General features: G+C 39.6%; 2 gene segments (V, D, J or C); one reads left to right on the top strand and one right to left on the bottom strand.

Annotated features, from left to right (window-relative positions):
* The first annotated feature begins 11,936 nt into the window (after positions 1–11,936).
* Positions 11,937–14,962, top strand: LOC128099622 (immunoglobulin kappa variable 1-39-like). The segment is given in 3 exon segments: positions 11,937–11,988; positions 12,112–12,413; positions 14,918–14,962. Coding segments are annotated over 3 exon segments (399 nt in total).
* A 4,911-nt stretch (positions 14,963–19,873) lies between these two features.
* On the bottom strand, positions 19,874–20,416 carry LOC128099621 (immunoglobulin kappa variable 1-27-like). The segment is given in 2 exon segments: positions 19,874–20,217; positions 20,340–20,416. Coding segments are annotated over 2 exon segments (399 nt in total).
* Between the last annotated feature and the right edge of the window lie 2,275 nt (positions 20,417–22,691).

Below are 22,691 nucleotides of genomic sequence, written 5' to 3'. Positions count from 1 at the left end.
TGAGACAGGGTTTCTCTTTGTAGTTTTGGTTCCTGACCTGTTTCTCCCTCTGTAGTCAGGCTTGCCTCAAACTCACAGAGATCCGCCTGGCTCTGCCTCCAGAGTATTGGGATTAAAGGCATGCACTATCACCGCCTGGCTGGTGATGATGTTTGAAGCAAGTGACTGCTGAGTGCTCAGCCATAAAACAAACACCATGCCACCCACTGTAAGGCATGGGGAACCTGAAGAAAGAATGTAAGAGCCAGCCAATGAGGAAATGGGCTAGGAACACACATGGTACACACATGGCAATTATGACAACACAAGAGCTTCAGTGGTCTGCATGATGTCTGCACAACACTGGGCTCATTAACATTCAGTCATAGATGGACTAGAAAAGCTCATGGTCATTGAGAGCTACTCGGGAAGGGGAAGCATTACCTTCATGGACGTAGACATTGGTGAACTACTCATACTTTGGTAGAGAGCTTCATATTCATGCCAATGTTTGTGGCCCTGGTGAAACATGGTGGGTCACAAGAAAAAAATCAAAACACGAGTCATGAGGAGATGGGAATCTTGTGGCAGGAGTAGGTGGTGGTGGGGGGAGAGAGTACATGAGGGTAAAGAGATGAATGTAACCAAGACATATGTAGATCAGTGAAATTGGTGAAGAGTAAATAATTAAAAGCACATATTAAATTATAATTACCAGTAAGAAGAATAAAAAAGAAGATGGAGAAAGAACTAAAATGTAAATATTATGATTATTTTATGAAGTAAATATCCCTTTAAACAGAGATCAGTAATCTTATATGGATCATTGAAGATATTACTAAAATGTTCTCATTAATTGGGATGAGAACAACGATCGAAGATACAATATCCACCAGGATCATCAGGGTGATGATTGGGCAGAGAGCAGGAAGATTCACCAAGTAAGGCCTTACGGTAAGATGAGAGTGTCACCAGCCAAACTGTGGAATTCACTGATAGGTCTGAGGACCAATGTTCTACAGCCTCTATCAGATATGCTCTGTGAGAAAAGCAATGTTCTTGTTTTTATGGTAACAACTTTCCTGAACACTAACTCCCCCCAATGAAAAAGTTAAGGACTGCTTTAGAGCTCCCATACATCACATTTAAAGTTATCCATGCTTGAAATGACCACACTTGTAGCTAGTGTTTTCCTGCCTGGCCCACAGTCAGGACAAATCTCTGTCACCCGCCAGTCCCACAGCTGCTCAAACCCGACCAAGTAAACACAGAGACTTATATTGGTTACAAACTGTATGGCCGTGGCAGGCTTCTTATTAACTTTTCTTACAGCTTAAATTAATCCAGTTCCATTAATCTATACCTTGCCACATGGCTCATGGCTTACCGGCATCTTTACATGTTGTTTGTCATCATGGCGACTGGCAGTGTCTCTCTGACTCAACCTTCCACTTCCCAGCTCTATTCTCCTCCTTGTCCCGCCTATACTTCCTGCCTGGCCACGGGCCAATCAGTGATTTATTTATTGACCAATCAGCAACACATTTGACATACAGACCATCCCACAGCACACACTGACTTGTCTATTACCACAGGAATGTCCCATATTCCTAGTTCGTTATTACTCTGAGGTCATTATCATGTCTGTGGCATGAGCTCAGCAGAAAGGAAATTCAGTCACAGCTGAGATTCCCTGGCTCTGTTTCCCAACATATTCCAGTGACTTTGAAAACCTGACTGCAACTGAGTAATGTCAGCAGGCAGGAAGATGAGGAGCTGCACGTGGGACCTCCTATCCTCCCACTTCTGCTTCCCTGGGGGTGGGGGTTGTTATTTTATTTTGCAACATTGTAAGAGGGTTACTATAACACTGTTGATACTAATAAGTGACAACATCTTCAGACTCCAAGGTGCTGATGTTAAGTGTAAAGTGTGTCCCGGGTATATTGCCACTGAACCTGATGGGCCACTAAGTTGTACACTGCATGAACTATATATAAGTTTAAGAGATTTTCCATATTTCATCTGGTACCTGAATAAATAATTACAAATACGCTGACTTGCCTTGCAATTGATGATTCATCTGCCTCCTAGAGAATCACAGACGGAAGATGCAGACTGTGTTATCTGGATGCCATATTTCATATCTTGGATGAATAGCATACAAGGAGTATAGTAAACTAATCAAGTTACATGAAGACTCTGCTGAAAAGCGCAATGAGCTAGAACATTCTCTGTATTGCTCTTCCTTTCCTGGGAACAGAGCAGTAGCAGCCTAGGAACTGAACAGCTCACCTCAAGGCTTGCTGAGATCTAGCTGTGACTCACTACTACACAATCTAGACTAGTCTATTAAGAAGTCTTCTGGGCTGTGGGCTGTGCTCTAGGCACACACAAATCTTACATGCTTGGCAGGATGATCCATTTCAGGATAACTTGTGCTCAACTTAGAACCCCACATGTCAGAATACCACAAATTGCCTGCAGAAAACATACTACTCCCTGGGAAAGTTTTTCTCCAAAAAATAATTTAGGAGGAAATATTCAGCATGAAATGAACTTGGACCTAATTATGTAATTTATTTCATAAGATATATAGATGATATTCTTGTTTTTTAAATTTTTCATTCATTTTATATACCAACCACAGTTCCCCCTCCCATCCCTGCTCCTGCTGACACTCTCCCCCTTCCCCTCGATGCCCACCCAACCACTCCTCTATAAAGGTAAGGCCTCCCATGGGGAGTCTACAAAGCCTGGCACATTCAGATGAAGCAGGATGAAACCCCTCCACCCTGCATCAAGGCTCAGCAAGCCATTTCACCACAGGGAATGGGCTCCAAAGAGCCAGCTCATGCACCAGGGATAGATCTTGGTCCCACTGCCAGGGACCCCTCAAACAGACCAAGCTACACAACTATCTCCCACATGCAGAGTGCTTAGTTTGGTCCCACCCAGACTCCACAGCTGCTGGTATAGAATTCCTGAGTTCCCATGAGCTTGGTTCAGTCATCTCTGTAGATTTCCCCATCATGAACTTGACCCCCATTGCTCATATAATCCCTCCTCTCTTCAACTGGACTCTTGGAGCTCGGCCTGGTGCTTATCTGTGGATTTCTGCATCTGCTTCCATCAGTTACTGGATGGAGACTCTGTGATGATAATTAGGATATTCACCAATCTGATTGTAGGGGAAGGCCAGCTCAGGCACCTTCTCCACTATTGCTATTAGTCTTAGCTGGGGTCATCCTTATGGATTCCTAAGAATTTCCCTAGCACCAGGTTTCTCCCTAACCCCATAATGTCTCCCTCTATCAATATATCTCTTTTATTGCTCTCCTAATCCATCCTTCCTCAGCCTGACCATTCCATTCTCTCATGTTCTCAACCCCCATTCCCTCCCCTCTACCACCCACCCTGCCCCCAATTTACCCAGAAAAATCTCATCTCTTTCCCCTCCCCAGGGTGACTTATTCCTCCCTCTTGGGGTCCTCCTTGTAATCGAGCTTCTCTGAAGCTGTGGGTTGTAGTCTGATTATCCTTTGCTTTACATCTGGTATCCTTTTAAGAGTGAGTACATAATGTGTTTGTCTTTCTGGGTCTGGGTTACCTCACTCTGGATGAATTTTTTCTAGTTCCATCCATTTGCCTGTGAATTTCATGATGCCATTGATTTTTTTTTTAATTTTTTTTTTTTTTTTTTTTTTTTTTTTTGGTTTTTCGAGACAGGGTTTCTCTGTGGAGCTTTGCGCCTTTCCTGGAACTCGCTTTGGAGACCAGGCTGGCCTCGAACTCACAGAGATCCGCCTGGCTCTGCCTCCCGAGTGCTGGGATTAAAGGCGTGCGCCACCACCGCCCGGCTATGCCATTGATTTTTAAAGCAGAGTAATACTCCATTGTGTAAATGTACCACATTTACTTTATCCATTCTTTAGTGGAGGGGCATCTAAGATGCTTCCAGGTTCTGGCTATTACAAATAATGCTTCTACAAACATAGTTGAGAGAAAGTCCTTGTGTATGATTGAGCATCCCTTTGGTATATGCCCAAGAGTGGTATCATTGTGTCTTGAGGTACTTTGATTTCCAATTTTCTGAGAAGTCTCCATACTGATTTCCAAAGTGGCTGTACAGGTGCACTCCCACCAACAGTGGAGGAGTGTTCCCCTTGCTCCACATCTTCTCCAATTGAAGCTGTCATTTTTGATCTTAGCTATTCTAACAGGTATAAGATGATATCTCAGGGTCCTTTTGATTTGCATTTCCCTGGTGACAAAGGATGTTGAGCAATTCATTAAATGTCTTTCAGGCATTTGAGATTCTTCTGATGAGAATTTTTTGTTTAAATCTGTACCCCATTTTTTAATTTGATTATTTGATATTTTGATGTCTAGTTTCTTGAATTCTTTATATATTTTTGAGATCAGCCCTCTATAAGATGTGGGGTTGGTGAAGATCATTTCTATTCTGTAGGCTGTCGTTTTGTCTTATTTACCATGTACTTTGCCTTCGAGAACCTTCTCAGTTTCAGGAGGTCCCATTTATTGATTGTTGCTCTCAGTGTTTGTGCTACTGGTGTTATATTTAGGAAATGGTCTCCCATGCCAATACCTTCTAGGCTACTTCACACTTTCTCTTCTTCTTTTTTTATAGTATTTTTATTTTATAATTAACTTAATTTCCCATATCAGCCACAGATTCCCCCGTCCTCCCTCCTCCAACCCCCCCAGCCCTCCCCCCAACCCACCTCCCATTCCCACTTCCTCCAAGGCAAGGTCTCCCCTGGGGAGTCAGCCCAGCCTGGTAGATTCAGCTGAGGCAGGTCCAGTCCCCTCCTCCCTACACCAAGGCTGAGCAAAGTGTTCCAGCATAGGCCCTCTGGATGTGAGACAGTTGATTAGCTTGAACTGTTTGGGAGGCCCCCAGGCAGTGGAGCCAGGACCTGTCCTTGGTGCATGGGGTGGCTTTTTAGATCCACTTTCTCTTCTATCAGGTTCAGTGTAACTGGATTTATGTTCAGGTCTTTGATCCACTTGGACTTGAGTTGTATGCATGGTGACAGATATGGATTTATTTGCAGTCTTCTACATGTTGACATCCAGTTATGCCTGCACCATTTGTTGAAGATGCTTTCTTTTTTCCATTGTACAGTTTTGGATTCTTTGTCAAAAATTAGGTGTTCGTATGTGTGTGGATTAATGTCAGGGTCTTCGATTAGATTCCATTGGTCAACATATCAGTTTTTATGCCAGTACCAATTTGTTTTTTACTACTATAGCTCTATAGGAGGGCATGAAGTCTCAGCCTGTTTATTATTTTTGTATAGGAGGGCTACTGATTTCTTTGAGTTAATCTTGTATCCCACCACAAAAACTGAAGGTGTTTATCAGTTGTAGGAGTTCCCTGGTAGAATTTTTGGGGTCACTTATGTATACTATCATATCATCCACACATAGTGAAAGTTTGACTTCTTCTTTTCCAGTTCGTATCCCCTTGATCTCCTTTTGTTGTCTTATTGCTCTAGCTAGAACTTCAAGTACTATATTGAAGAGATATGGGGAGAGTTGTCAGCCTTGTCTTGTTCCTGATTTTAGTGGAATTGCTTTGGGTTTCTCTCCATTTAATTTGATGTTGGCTGTTGGCTTGCTGTAAATTGCCTTTATTATGTTTAGATATGTTCCTTGTATTCCTGATCTTTCCAGGACCTTTATTACAAAAGGGTGTTGGATTTTGTGGAAGGCTTTTTCAGCATCTAATGATATAGTCATGTGATCATTTATTTCATAAGAAATATAGATAATATTCTTGTCTAGTAAATCTTAACAAGTATGTATGGCTGATATAAGTGAATATTTTTTGCTATATTTATAACATTTCTGTCATTAAATTGCTTCAGTTTATGAAATTGAACTCATCACTTAAGTTGTATGCCTCTAATACCATCAAAATCATTTTTGCAGTGGACCCAGGTCAATTAATTGTATCTCTTTTTATTGAAATTTTGTCACATTTCTCTATTTTGTAGTGATGACCTGCCATGGTGCACGTGTGAAAGCCTGAAGACAACTTGTGGGAAGATGGTTCTCTCCTCCCTGTCAGTTCCAGGCATTGATACCAAGTTCTGAGCAGCAATGGCTGTACACTCTGAGCTGTCTCATAGGTCTCACCGTTACTCTCTAAAATACAAGAAAATTACTGATCATACACATGACTATGTCATGTTTCTTTAATGAGTTTGTCACTGAGATTTAAAGTTATCTAAAGCTGCAGGTCTCTTATGCCCCTGAACTGAATAGATTTCTTGTTTTGCGGATGTCAATACTCTACCTTCCTTCCTGACATTTAATGATGTTTTGCATGTTTTATGTGCATGGATAATGATTAGTTGTGTAACAACTCAAGGCTTCAATAAAACAATATCTATGCAATTGAAAGTCAAAAGTCAGATGATTTCACTTGAAATGCTGGAGGAACTTAGTCTTTTTGATTCTGATTTTTTATCAGTAAGAATTCTGATCTGAGGAATATTGAGATAATCAGATAATCTTTGTGGGTGTTTTGAAGTCAGTGATGTTAGAAATACTATTGAGAGTAGAATAAGGGGGTTTATACAAGTGGTTTTCCTTCCAGAAATGATGGATTTTCTCTGTACATAGAAAAGATTGATTCTTGTTACAATTTGGTGTATTTTTAAAAAGGTGACCTGAATATTTTATTGCATAAAAATATCTAATAGTTCAGTTTTTCTTAGGTGACTGTTCTGTAAGTGATATATAACCTGGTGAGCTCCTGTGCCATCAGCATGTGAGACTGTCTCAGGGTGAGCTCTCAGACTCTCAGTGGAAGGGAGAAGGGTTTCTTCATCAATGTTTGTTCATTCGTTTCTTGTTGGGAGAGCAGGTAAGGTTAACAAAATAGAATATTACAGGAAATGACTGAATCAGAAAGAATGAAAGTGCCAGAATGAAGCAAAGTTTAGTCTCATAGTCCTAAATGTCAAAACTCTGGAATCAGTTTCAGTCAGCATCAGACTGTTTGGGATTGAGGATATCTCCAGAGGCTTCAAAGGAGAAACTATCTCTTCCCTCAGCTCTCAATGTATGTCTTTAGAAGATTATATAAATTCATCGTCATTGGATGTGGTATTTACATAAAAGTAAAATTTTAACACATTTGAGAAAACAACATTTAAATGCTTTTATAAAACATTAGGACAGTTGGCCACCATGTATCATGTGTGTTATATGATAAGTTTAATAATCTTCACAGGTTATAAATTTATGATATTAAATTACATGTTGCATATCTATTTTCAGTCAGCCCACAGTTCATGACTTTGTCCACCGCCATCCAGTTCTCAAGCAGAAACCAAGCAGAGGGAAGAGGACTAGGAAAAGAAGGAAAACATAAAGCTAAGCAGAGTCTAGCATTCTCTGACATAGTTAAAGATGAAAAATAATTATAAATTCATGGTATTTTCTGCTAAATGATTGAACTTTAAAATTTCTATTTTAATCTTTCATGTTTTCTGTGATCATTTCTTTTGTCTGTCAGTGAAGTTGATAAGTAAGACAAAAGCTAATGTTACCCAATTTTTTTTGAAATTAACATTTTTCTAATTGATATTCATTCATAGCTATCCCTACTCCATATAGTTTGAAATTGGAAAAATGATTATCAATTCCTAAATTTTGTATTTTGGTTGCACATATTTATTTTTAAACACATACACGTAGTCCTCAATTTCTTATGTGACTACTTACAATAGTTAAACTGAATTTCTAAAATAATTTTCCAAAAGCTTGTGTACTTAATAGAAACCTTATTTGAAGTTGTAAATGTCCATCCGTACTGCTGAGTAATGTCAGCAATCCACAGCTCAAATTACCAGTACATTACTGTGTACCATATGTAATGGACAGCATGGAATAGTCAACCATGTCTTATTAAGTAGCTTTATATTACATTATCTCATTCAAGAGTACACCATTGTAAGCTTCTGAACATATTTCAGCTTAGAGTTATTGGAGGATATGTGTGTCAAATGAACTTTTGACATAAAACTTTTTCTTCTTGATTGACATAATTTTACTCCCTGTATCCCCAGTGTAAGAAATAATATCTGTGAATATGGATAGAACATGTTCATTGAATTTACACAATTTCCATGCTTTTGCATCTATATTTAATGCCTTATTCTCAGTGTTTCCTTATTTATTGGTAACAAGACTTGGGATGCTTGTTTTTTGTGTTTACACATGTGTATCTGACTGTATTTGCACAATTCTTCATTTTTCTCTGACCACTCAGAGTGAGAAAAACTCCAGCCTTTGTCCTCACCCCCACCCTACCCCCTTTTTTTTCCAGTCACACTAGGATTTGCTGTGAGCAGCATCATTGCAACATCTAGGCTCTGACTTGGCCTATTACACGTATCACCAGCAGAGGACAGTATTTATCATTATCTAGAGAAAGATACCAGCCTTAGAGCTGGTAATGACTGGAAGATCTTATTCAGGGAGATAGAGGTTCCCAGGCTCTTGATCCACTTAGCATTACAAATGTCACCAGGCCTTTGACCACTTCTGTGAGAAAGTCAGAGCACATTTCATTGGCACAGCCTCTGGAATCTGGCGACCTTGAGTATTTGCAATCTTCTCCCAGATGCTCACTCCTATGTATAGCAACAACCCTGGCTCAGTAGGATCAGAAGTTCAGGGTCCTCTTAAAAGCAGCACATGAACAGCCTGGACATGAGTGGGGGTAATGAAAGGCGAGGGTTGAGGGAAAGAGAGCTTGGGGGAGCGGGAGATCCCAGCTGGATCAACAACAGAGAGGGAGAACAAGGAATAGGAGACCATGGTAAATAAAGACCACATGAGAATAGGAAGAAGCAAAGTGCTAGAGAGGCCCACAGAAATCCACAAAGATACCCACACAACAGACTGCTGGCAGTGGTCGAGAGACAGCCTGAACTGACCTACTCTGGTGATGGGATGGCCAAACACCCTAATTGTTGTGCTAGAAACCTCATCCAACTACTGAGGGATCTGGATGCAGAAATCCATGACTAGGCCCCGGGTGGATCTCTGGGAGTCCAATTAGCGAGAATGAGGAGGGTTTATATGAGCGAGAATTGTTGAGACCAAGGTTGGATAAAGCACAGGGACAAATAGCCAAATGAATGGAAACACATGAACTATGAACCAATGGCTGAGGGGTCCCCACTGGATCAGGCCCTCTGAATGGATGAGACAGTTGATTGGCTTGATCTGTTTGGGAGGCACCCAGGTAGTGGGACCAGATCTTGTGCTCATTGCATGAGTTGGCTGTTTGAAACCTGGGGCCTATGCAGGATTGTTTGGCTCGGCCTGGGAGGAGGGGACTAGACCTACCTGGACTGAGTCTACCAGGTTGACCTCAGTCTGTGGGGAAGGCTTTGCCCTGGAGGAGATGGGAATGGGGGGGGTTGGGGGGAAGGTGAGGGGGACGGGAGGGGGGAGAACAAGGGAATCCGTGGCTGATATGTAGAACTGAATTGTATTGCAAAATAAATTAAAAAAAAAAAAAAAGCAGCACAAGACAGTGTTGGATTTATGATAGTTGCTACAAAATCAATACTTCTTTCTGTTTCAAAAAAGAGGGTTTATCAGAGTGGGGCTTCTGTGGAAGTATCCCTGAAAGTACCTGAGTTACAGGTCACACACTGACACACTGGTTTTCCTAGGGCTTTATATGCTTAGGGCCATTTGATTAAACTGGAGTGAATGAGAAAAGCCTTAGCTGAACAGCTGCCAGTAAAAGTGGGAGACAGGTCTGCATCATTGGGCTTTCCAATGTACATTCCAATCATCCTTAGCTGAGCTTTATCATGAAAAAAATTAATTCTACACACTGGACAATAGAACCTGCCATGGCATGCTGGCCAAATTAAGCCTAACTATGAGAAAATACACTCTTCAAGGAATGTACAACATTGTACAGTAAGAAAAAAACTCAGAGTTTTTAGTGTTTACTAAATTAAACACTACAAGTGAGTGAAAACACATGTGTTTATGAGCCAAGAACATCCTAGCCTATACCCTACTTTTTGCATGTTTACTCCTCAGAAATAAGAGATGGCTCAGACGTGCCTTTAAGAGAATGAACTTAGAAAAGAGAAGTCTGTAGTTAGAGACAGGGACCAGATAATAAGGTAGGTTTGCTGGGGCAAACTGTGAACTTGCTGTTGTTACTCAATGTCCTGGGTGAGGAAGAGGGGCAGCTCCAACTCAAACACAGCATCCTTTTCCTCATGGGAGCTTTAGTTTAAAATCTGCACCTTACCTTCCTTCCTTCCTTCCTTCCTTCCTTCCTTCCTTCCTTCCTTCCTTCCTTCCTTCCTTTCCTATTCTCCTCCTCTTCTAATTCATTTTGCCATTAGTTTTTCCTCTTTGCATAGTGTGTAGTATGAAGAGATGCTGGAATCGTGATCTATTAACTTCTATCTCTTTTCATCTTCACCTTCCCCCATAGTATTGAATAAAGAAATTATTCTCACCCAGTCTCCAATATCACTGTCTGTTCCTCAAGGAAAGAGGTTCCCTGTTGTCTGTAAGGCCAGACAACTGTTATCTCAAGTGGCATCTCTGATAACTTCCACTGGTTCAATCCGAAGTTGGGAGACATTCATAAGCTCCTGATATGTAGCATATCCAACCTTGCTTCTGGAGTTTTAGATCTCTTCAGCAGCAGTGGTTCTTGGACCTCTTACTCGCTCATAATCATCAGCATGGAGGCTGAAGATGCTGCCACTTAGTAACAACCACAGAACAGTCCCCCATTCACACAGTTCTACAAACTGGAATAAAGCTCCTTTGAGCTACTCAGGGCCCATCTGATTTCTCCCTCAGAAAATCAATAAGGTCAAGATTGGGACTAATATGTTATAGAATCTCTCAATATTTCTACAATGGAAATGTTTCTGAGTTTCATGCATTGGCCTTAAGCAGCCCCTCCCTTAAAAGAAGAGAAAATGTGTAGATGGAGATAATGGGATAAGACAACCAGATGATTCATCTTTGTGGTATCCTTTTCAGAAGAATGTATGAGAGCTGTGATTCAGATTTTCTGAACTTCATACTTATCCTATGATGGGTGTCATTGGGCTTTTGAGAATATATATAGGGCTTTAGGATTTCTTATATTCATAATATTTTCTAATTTAGGGAAGTATAATAGCTCTTTCCCAGAGCAGTTCTTCATCAAAGACTGTCTGTGTTTCAAATGGGAAGATTTAAGCAATGAAGGCACATTTCTCTATCACCTCTTCTTAGGGTGGGCAATATGAATAAAAATATCTTTCTGCATTTTTGTGGAATGTGAAGCACTGTGGATATGGATGTTCCTAACAAATAAGCACTAATACAAGAATGTTGTAAAAGTTTCAAATTATGACATAAGGTCTTCATTCTACTACCTAAAGTTTAAGTTGAGAACTTTAAATTTTAGAGTTTGGTAATGCACAAATACACACTCAATTATATATATATTTACATATAAAAGAAGCTGCATGACTTCAATAACATCTATAGCTACCTATCAAAGGACCCTTTAACCATTTATGTACTGTCTAGACTGTAACATATCTGACAGGCCCTTCCATGGAGGAAAAGTCAACAAGGAAATTCTACATGAAATATGATACAAATCAATATAAGATACAACTCATAGACTGATGCTGTTCTTTGGTCTCCCAAGAGGAGCATGTTTGCTACAAATAAACATGTACTGCCTTTCTTATCTGAGACTTAAGACAACCATGGGCATTTAAAAAGTCACTGACATGGCTAGTCCTGTGGCTGTGGCCAATCATTGCTGATTTGCAAGTTTTCAGAGCACAGCCCACTGCCTGAGGACTTCTTCATAGTCAGGTCACACCCTGCGCTGGAGTCAGCCTCAGACAGATCACAGCACAGACATGAGGGTCCCCACTCAGCTTCCTGGGTTGCTGCTGCTGCTCCTGATTACAGGTGAGGAAGACAACATTGGAAATGTGTTGAGCTGAGTGTGGTCAGCGCTCTTTGGTCTCTAGGAATGTCCTCTTATAACAGTATTTATTGTGGAGGAATTTGTTTTCAATTTTCCAATCTCAGGTGCCAGATGTGACATCCAGATGACCCAGTCTCCAGCCTCCCTGTTGGCATCTCTGGGAGAAAGCGTCACCATCACATGCCAGGCAAGTCAGGATCTTTATGGGAATTTAGCATGGTATCAGCAGAAACCAAGCAAACCTCATAAGTTCCTGATCTATAAAGCAAACACCTTGGTAGATGGGGTCTCATCGAGGTTTAGTGGCAGTGGATCTGGTACACAGTATTCTCTCAAGATCAGCAGCCTGCAGTCTGAAGATGCTGCAACTTATTACTGTCAAAATCATTACACTACCCCTCTCACGGTGATTCAAGCCATGACATAAACCACCCAGGGAAGCAGAAGTGAGAGTCAGCATTGGCCCGTTTGCTCCTCTTGTCTCCAGCTGCTGAGAGTGTTTCTCTTTGTCAGAATTTAGAAGTCAAAGTGATTTTTTTTTTGTGTGGAATCAGAGAAACTTTTCTGTTCCACAAGCTATCCACTTCTCCAGGACTAGCATCATTAAAAACACAGGAATTCTTCTCATGAGTAGCAGTCATAACAACAGCTGATATTTATATTGCAGAATGTCAACACCACACACACACACACACACACACACACACACACACAGGGAGAGAGAGAGAGAGAGAGAGAGAGAGAGAGAGAGAGAGAGAGAGAGAGAGAGAGAGAGAGAGACTTACACCTCTACACACACATAATACACCAAGCTGCAGTAATTTAGATTTGAGTCGGAAAATTTTTATCTAGCTATAGCTTTAAATTCTGAGGAAGCAGGTTTCTAACATAGCAATATGGTCATTCAAACCCATGGCTTTGTAGCAGCCTCTACCATGCCCAGAACTTTGGTTAAGAAAACTGGATGCTCTTTCAGAGGATCTGTGCTGGACTCCCAACACCCACATGACTGTTAGCAACTGTTGAGAACTCCAGATCCAGGGTGTCTGAGCCTCTCTTCCTGCCTCTGAAAACTTTACACTCATAAGGTACAAAAAATATAAGCCAGGACAAGGTATATAGACATAAAGTAAAAATCAATCTATGTATTTGAAAATTCTAAGGGACTAATATTCAGACAAACTAATACTGGGAACACATTTTTTTCAGAATCTGGAGTCCATTTTTTAACACAAGTCCTCAGATAGGGTGTCAACTCTCATCATATGCATGGAGAGGAAGTTTTCCTCCATTAACTGTTCATTACTCTCCTTACTAGGAGGGCAAGTGCTTAACTGCTTTTATATTGCAGTGAAAAAAATCATGACTTGAAAATTTATGAAAGAAAATATTTAAATTAGGGGGACATGGTTCCAGAGGATTAATCCATGATCAATACAGTGGAAACATGGTTGCAGAAAGGAAGGAGGCTAGAGTCTTTTGCTGTAGATATCTTTAATATATGTATGTCCCAGGGGAGGTAGCTAAGAATTTACATCTGTATCTGAAAATAGGAGGCAGGGAGGCAGAGAGCTAACTGGAAACAGAACAAAAACCTCACCAAGCTGCATGCATATCACTCTGCAAACAACACAATAATTTCATTCCAACCCGTGGTTTCATAGCAGCCTCTACCATGACCAAATATACTCAGAAAGATGTAATGGAATAGAAGTAGTCGACCAATCTAGCCTATAGCTGACTTTGGGAAGTTAACATTGTCCTTAAAATAACATTTTTAAGAAACTTCCTATTTATTATCTTATGCATATTCTACCATGCAAGTGATTATAATCAGATGCATCATGTTAAACGGACATGTGCATTGAACAAAATCTATAAATTAAAAACAGAAAATCATAAATTAGATGCCTCAGCAATCAACACTTCCTTTTCTGAACCACAAACAGAGGCTCATAGAACAATCTGCTGAGTAAATTTCATGCAGGGGCTTCTGTTCTATGTAGTGTATGTGTCCTGTACCTCTCTTTAATTCTGAATAAAATCCATGATGCCTTGTGACAACACAGATCACAGTAAATCATTCTTCCATTAAGAAAAAACAGAGTCGGGGTTGGGGATTTAGCTCAGTGATAGAGCGCTTGCCTAGCAAGCACAAGGCCCTGGGTTCGGTCCTCAGCTCCAGAATAAATAAATAAATAAATAAATAAATAAATAAATAAATAAATAAATAAATAAATAAATAAATAAGAAAAAGGAGAGTCAGTCTCATTTTTTCTATAGTCAGCTTAGTCATTAACTTCCCAAATGGTTCCAACATTGTTAACACAACTGCTCACTTTCCAAATGCGCTAAGATTCTATGATATTTCTCTTTTTACTGACCTGAAACTTGCTGAGCATACTTCAAAGGTTGCATATACATATAAATATACTCCAAAGAATTAACATTCTGAAAATTCCATGACAATAATCACAGTTGGCTTTTTATTGGCAAAACTCAGGAAGAATACTGGGATTCTGAGGAGGTCTAAAGATAGCATGGTTAGGTAGCCTATACCTTCGTGGCAGAGAGTTCTGAGTTCAGAATAGCACCAGAGAACCCAATGTTTTAAATAGAAATGCTAATGAATTTATGTAAATTCATAGGTGTCCCTCAGACTCTCATTGCATTTATTGAATTGACCACTACACAGAGCTAACCTGAGTATTCACCAGGTCTTCTGCATTACTGGTCTTCCTGAGCATAAGAAGGAGTGGTGTCTGCTACTTGTGCATGCTCATAGGACTCTTTTTTATCTGCTGCGTTGCCTTCCCCAACTCTGATATGATGGCTATTGCTTTATTTTACTTTATTTTGTTATATTTGATTGTTGTCTCTTAGAAGTCAAAAATTTCAAATGAGAAACAGAAAGGGAGTGGATTCAGAATGGAAGTGAGATGGGAAAGAACTTGAAGTAAAGAGGGAAGAGAAAATATAATCAGGATATATTATAAGAGAAAATAATGTGTTTTAAATAAAGGAAAAATGAAGAAACATAGAGTTGCTTTTGTTTTTCTATGAGCATCACTCCTGATGCTCACACAGATACTCAAGGCACATAAACTTCTCTTCTTAGAGAATCATCAGAGATGTTGTCATATTTAGGTAGGCATCAGTCTCCTGGGGTCCTTTCCCAAAACTTCCTAGGGATCTTCAAAACCTGGCTCCATATAAAGATGTTGTCAGTAGGTGGGACATTAGCAGGAACAGCTGGAGCATCCCAGCCTTATTCTTCTTGCCTGAGGCATTACTATTATGAGTCACTGTAGGAGGGGTATCACAGCTTTGTTGACTGTAATAAGTTGCAACATCTTCAGGCATTAGGCTGCTCATGGGGAGAATAAAATTTGTCTCAGAATCACTGTATTGAATCCTGATGGGACCCCAGTTTGCAAATGAAATGCATCATAGGTGAAGCTATTAGTAACTTTTCCTTGTTTCTTTTCATGACAGCGTAAGTAAGTTCTAATATTCTGACTTTATTGGCAAATGATGGTGACTCTCTCCTAGAGATGCTAACAGGGAAGATGGAGACTAGGTCATCAGGATATCACATCTATGTCCTTAGATTAGAAAATTAAAATCAAACATCCACCAAATATGTAATATTCCTATGAGATTTTCCTCAAATACCAAACAGCAAAGACCACTTTGTTGGGAGAAATCCCAGAGTCTACCCTTAATACCTAGAATCCAGAGCATCAGCAGCCCCAGAATTTGAGTGACAACCCTTGTCTTGATTGTAACTGACACCTGCACAGGATGTGACCAGCAAATCCAAGAAGTACTCATGCATTAGACTGTGCTCTATGCTCATACAAATCAGCAGAGATTGGGAGGAGCTGGGCACAACAATCACCAATGTGTATTGCACAGTCATGGTGAGCCTCACAATACACTACAAAGTTTCATGTGCTTTCTTTCTAAGCTATAGGCATCTTCTACCTTTACATACAAAGACCTGGAGAACTGAACCAGGAGAATAAATCAATCAGAAAAGCTTTAATCTATTTTGTTTTGAGTTAAATTTGTATAGTTGTTCCAGGGACTCATAACAAATTACCAATATTTGGACTTTAATTGGGGGTGTAATCCCTTATAGTTCTTAAGAGAGTTCTTAAGTCAGGTTCAATGAGTCAACATCAAGATGTGGGTGGTGGTAAAAGGGAGGTTTTAAGGGAGACTTTCCCCCGTTGATTCTTACAGCCTCTGTAGCTCTTACTTCTCTGTGACCACATTGCCCTATTTTTCTTCTCCATGTTGTTATGTGCATCATTTGTGCCTGTATTCATCTATTAGTCAGAATGCTTGGGATTGCATCCAGGGCCAAACTGTCCAATCATCTTCCATCAGATAAATGCTGAAACAGCGACATACCACCGAGGTAGAACCCAGTAAAATCAGTGTACATTGTATATGTGCACTATCTTATCCTGTCCCCGATTGTGCCCATTCCATCTTTCTCCTCTCTTCCCTCTCATCTTCCTTTTGTCATGATTTGTCTTGCTTACCCACGATGGTATTAAAATCTCTTTCCCTCCAGTGAGAATGCACAGCAGAGTGTAATGCCCACAGGTCTTCTGGGGGAGGATAGTTATGGTTTTACATGAAGACTGCTCTTTCCCCATTGTCATTCTGTCATGCAGGAAAAGGACACAGCCAGATCTGATTTTGAATAATCTGGATAGTAGTACTGTCTACATAGAACATTCCCATCCTGCAAACCTCTTACTGTGTTTATAATCTTTTTCATTCTTTTGAGAATTTTATACATGCAAATACTATGTTTTGACCAAAGTATACAATGTATATTTATGAAAATGTAATAATTGACCTCCCTTAATTTTGTGTAGTTTACATTTCTCTTGGTCTTTTCAGGGGGGAGGGCACTGGGATCTCCTGGGAAGGGGAAATAGAATAGATTTTGAGGGTGGATTGGAGGTGGGTGGGGATGGGAACAGGAGGGATCAGGTGAGGGTTGGGGAGAGAGTATTGGAAGAGATGACTGGAAAGGGAGGACAATTCTGTGTGAGGTAGAAACCTAGTGCAGTGGAAATTCCCAGGAATAAACAAGGATGACCCTAGCTAAGATTCCTAGCACTAGGGATATGTAGCCTCAACTGGACATCTCCTATAACCAGGTAAGACTTCCAATGGAGGGATTGGGACACCAACCCAGCCACATAACCGTCAACCTACAATTTGTGCTGCTTACAAGATGTGCTGGAGTGTAGACGAATTTCTAAACAATTCAGCACAAATAAAATATCACCACACTGGGGTAAATTTTGCACAGAAATTGTGGGAGTGTCCAATCAATGATTGGGTCAGCCTGAGACCAATACCAAGAGTGGAAATCCACCCATGAAACTACCTGAAGGGCCAGGACCCAGAGGCTGGAGAGCCCAGAGACCTAGGATAAAATCAAATACAACTGGCAAAAAAAAGTTAATAATGATGCCTGATATTATTCTGCTATACCCATTGGTTAGTGCCTAGCCCAATTGTCATTAGAGAGGCTTCATCAAGCAATTTATGGGAACAGATGCAGAGATCTACCATCAAGCATTAGGCAGGGCTTGGGGAATCCTAAGGAAGAGGGGGAGTATGAATTGTAGGAGCCAGAGGGATCAAGGACACCACAGGAAAAACCACAGAATCAACTAACTAGGGCTCACAGGGCTCACAGGGGCTCACAGAGATTGAACCAACAACCAAGGAGCTTGCCTGGGACTTACCTAGACCTCTATCCACATATACATACATACATACACACACACACACACACACACACACACACACACACACACACACACACACACATATATATATATATATATATATATATATATATATATATATATATATAATGTGTAGCTTAGTCTTCTTGTGGGACTCCAAACAGTGGGAGCAGGGGCTGTTCTCTGACTCCTTTGCTGGCTTTTGGGACCCTGTTCCTCATACTATGTTGCCTTGTCCAGCGTTAATATTAGGGGAGGTGCCTAGTCTTACTGCAACTTGATATGCCATGTTTGGTTGCTATCTATGGGAGGCCTGCCTTTTTCTTAATAGAAATGAAGGAGTCATGGATGGGAGGGGCAGAGAGGAGGTGGGAGAGGGACTGAGAGAAGAAGATGGAGGGGAAACTGTCATCCAGATAAAAATAATAATAGTAATAATAAAATACTACTAGTAGTAATAATAATAATTACAAATATGAAATTAAAACTTATTTTGTGAGAACTTCATACATGCATATACTATGTTTTGATCAAAATATGCAATGTAGATTTATGAAAATTTAATAGTGGACCTTCCTTTATTTTGTATAGTTTAAAAATGTCTCTTGATCTTCTCAGGGTCATGTATTCCTTTCCCTCAGGGTAGTAATTGTTGCTCCTTAATACAAAAAAGAAGAAGAAACCTACTCCTCTGTCTCTCTATTAAACCTTTTCATTCACTTAAGACAGAATAGTGAGCGATCAATGCAGGAAAGAAATTGTCCATATGTAATTAAATATACATGTAAATGTTTGGAGTGATCTATGAAACAGAGATAGAGGGGAGAAGGAAAGAAAAGGAACAGGATAGGAGTGAGGAACAAGTGAGTAAACAAGGTCTCTGAAGGGAAATTCAACAGGGTAGGAAGGGAAGAGGGGAGCTAAAGTAGAAAGAAATGCTCTAAAGGGCCAGAGAGATGGATCTGTGGTTAAGAGGGTTTTTTGCTTTTGCAGAAACCTGGAATTAAGTCCTCAATGCCTATGTTAGGTGGCTCACAACCACATATAATTTCAGCTTCATGGTATCTGACTCTCTTTAAGAAATATTTTGAAGTGTTCACATCAGAATTGATTTTCTTGGCGTATCATAGCTCAAAGATGGGATACATTCTTAACTGACCAATATGGCAAGCATTTGGGTTAAAATATAGAAGTCATTAAATAGAACATTTCAATCTGACACAGATGTCTTGTTAAAATGTAGACCATTGCTAGTGCTTGCAAAATATAGACTGCTATTTTTCATTTCTAAGAAGCTGATTCAGAAGGAAATGAGTGACCTTTTGATAAGATTTAGCATCAGGACTTTTATTTATCAATGGAAATGAGAGTTATATCAGTATTTAGTCAGCTTAAGTAGTCTGTTGATTTTTAATTACAAAATTATTTCATGCACATTTTCACTTTCTGTTTGCTATATGAATTAAATAAGGCTATTTTTCTGTTGTTTTTTTTTTCACTATGATCCTAAAATTACTGATAATACTTCAAAGAACACATATTATGAATCTGGCCCTTGTCTGTCATTATCTGAAAACTCAGTAACATCAACCATACTATATTTTCTGTTGTCAACACCCAGTGATAATTTTAGACTTCTGAACAGGTCTGAGTATAACATGGGTTGACAGCCTAGACATTCTTGATAGAAAGCTTTGTATTCTGAGAGAGCTGCTGAGAATACTCTTTATTATATACTTCAGTGACGACAAGAGCACTAAAGCCAGATAATGGCTATTACTCATATTCTACCTCCATTTATTAAAACAGTCTCTTCTTTGAATATCTACAGTCATTCTTGTTTTCCTTTATGCATCTCAACTGCTAACATCCAGATGCATCAGGTGTATATACTTTTGTTCTTGTGGAATTGGGAGGCTTTGTCATGCCTCTAAAAATGTACTGATAAAATGGAGAGTGGGGTGCATAACAAAATCCCTGTGCCTTTCATAAAAGCCTCCACGTGGGCACAAGAGCCTGATTGCATTTGAGAAATGCTGTCAGGTAAAAGAACAAAGAAGAGTATTGGGGACAGTTTACACCCTCACTTCTGCTTTTCTGAGTGGTTTTTGTCATGACTTGTATCACTGTGGTACAAGTTATTATATTGCTGACAGTAATAAGTTGCAACATCTTCAGGCTCCAGGCTGCTGATGGTAAAGGAATAATCTGTCCCAGATCCACTGCCACTGAACCTTGAGGGTACTCCTGATTGCAAAGTGGATGCATAATAGATCAGGAGCTTAGGAACTTCACCTGGTTTCTGCTGGTACCAAGCCATATACTTGTTAATATTTTGATTTGCTTTACAAGTCATGGTGACTCTGTCTCCCAAAGATGCAGACAAGAATGATGGAGACTGGGTAACTTGAATGTCACATCTGGCACCTGAAGTTGGAACATTAAAAGCAGACACCCATGCAATTAATAATACTATGACAGGATAACCCTCAAAGACAAGCAACAATAATCAGTGTTTTGAGAAATCTCCCAAGGCCAATCCTCCTTACTTGTGAGCCAGAGCATCACCAGCCCCAGGAATTGAACAGAGACCCTCATGTCCATGCTGTGTCACATGTGATTCAGATAGATTCCTCTGGATGGTGTGACTAGCTCTTTAGAATTATACTCAAAGCGATGGGCTGTGTTCTGGGCAAATGCAAATCATCAGGAGCTGGGCAGAGCTAAGAACTGGTGCAGAAATAACTTCTGTCTGTGAAATCACATGGTCTTTAAGAGTTCTCATTCCTACCACAGCACAGAGAGCATTCTTTCTTTCTGACTGAAAAACAGGGCCTTTCTATTGTCTCTGAGTTCGCAACATGTTTCCTTGCCCTAATCTAAAAAACTGCAACAAGTTTTCAAGCTCCTACTGCTTGGCACTCTTTAGTATTGCTGAGATCACAGAGGACTCCTCTGTAATACAAGTTCTTCACACTCTTACTGTGAAGTTAAAGTTCAAAGCTGTCATGAGTAATGCTCATTATAAGGAAGGACATAGTCTATGATACCTAAGCTGTATTCTTCTAGTAACTGTTTGCTATTCAGGATCACTTTGCCCCATTCTTTCTACCATTGGTATCTCAAGTCAAGTATATTCTACCTCTCCTTCTGAAGCACGAGGGCTGTCCCATCATCTCTGATTTTAGTTAAACGTATCCATACACAGTGTTCTCTAGATGCTTCATGGTATTGGTATCTTTCCACTCTATAACTCACCCATTGTGTTTGAACCTTGAGAGCTTCCCCTTGCCAAGTAGTCATTCACTCTTTTGAAGGTACTGTGCTCATTAAAATTCGATATCTAAAAGCAAAAAGTAGTTCAGTTGCTGAGAGAACACAACTTTAAATGGTTGGTGAGGGCTATGCATAGATTTCACATTTATTACTTGTATTTTTACCTAAAGTGTAGATTTTTCAATATTATTACAGAATTTATATTGACTGGAATTTCAAAAATTAGCAATAAAGACCACCCATATTATATTTAATAAAGGGAAAGTCAATAATCTTTACTTATCTTTATTTTAAATTTACAATGATTTTAAGTTCATACATCTGTTTTATGTCACTCCCCCATCCATGAAATCACCCACAGCCATGCATTGCTCAAGAAGAAAACACAAAACTGAGCAGACAATCTGGTGTTCTCTGGAGGATTTGGAAAGTCATATGCTGTAAATGTTATGATTATTTTCTGCTATGGGTGGGAGGGTAACAGAAAACACGTGACAGCAAAGTAGCAGGAGGGTTGCCAGGGGCAAGAATATGAGGTTTGATTAAGTAAGATGGACATAAGCTAAACCAAATATATGAAAATGCCCCAAGAAAACCTGTTGCTTTATGTGCTAATTAAATGTTTAAATAGTGAAAAACATCAAAACAAGCTGTGCCTGCCTACTACTGAGAGCTTGTATATTTTACTATAGACTTTTTTTCAGTAGTGAAAAAGATGCATGTTAATATGCAGATTATTTATTAATTAGTCTATTTATTTAAATATAAAAAGTATAAGCTACAAAATCATGGGAAATTATGCACTTAATGTTAAAATATATTTACATTACATTATACTATATACATTATCAAAGCAAAATAGATCTTATCAGACTTCATCAAAGCATTTGTTAAGTAAAATATTAATTATTAAAATAAATTAGCTAATAAATATAAGCATAGGTAAATAGATGCACAAATAAATAAGAAGTTAGGATAGGCTCATACGCAAAACAGAATGTTCTTTTGTGTTTAACCCTTACATTCCAAGGCTAAGGGAGCATCTGTGTCTGACATGTAATGGCATGGGAACTAAAACACACACAATGAAATAATGGAAAGGTAAATACTGGAGTAAATATGAAAGTCAACAAAAGTGACGTGGATTTGAACTTTTTCTCTTTTGTCCTATGACTTAAAAACAAAAACAAGTGGATTAATTGTGAACCTACATTGATGGGCACACAAATGTGATTTGCTAGGGAATAAACGAGGGGGGAGAAATGCAATTTTGGAGGAGCAAAGTGTTTTTGGTACTACTGAATCTAAGTTCATATTAAATACAATAAATTTATCACAGATTAAAACAATGCTTGTAATATTCAATGCAGAAAGGAAAGGAAGAAGATAAAAAGAAAGGACATGTAAGAAGGAAAATAAAGAACACAAGTAAGTCAAATATGGAAGATTTTCAACACAAAGTAAGCAGAAGAGCTGAGAAGCAAACCTGATGCTGCAAAAAGAGAAGTGAGCTACTGTGCTCTCCAGAAACAGTGGAGGACAGGCAGAAGTGCTTCTCCTACTGTGCTCTCTCTCCAAAAACAGCAGGCAGGCAGAAGTGCTTCTCCTACTGCGCTCTCCAGAAA

The sequence above is a fragment of the Peromyscus californicus genome, unplaced genomic scaffold (genome assembly GCF_007827085.1).
Source record: "Peromyscus californicus insignis strain IS unplaced genomic scaffold, ASM782708v3 Scaffold_6__1_contigs__length_162567912, whole genome shotgun sequence".
In the NCBI taxonomy this organism is placed as follows: domain Eukaryota; kingdom Metazoa; phylum Chordata; class Mammalia; order Rodentia; family Cricetidae; genus Peromyscus; species Peromyscus californicus.
This window is presented reverse-complemented; position numbering and strand designations above follow the sequence as displayed.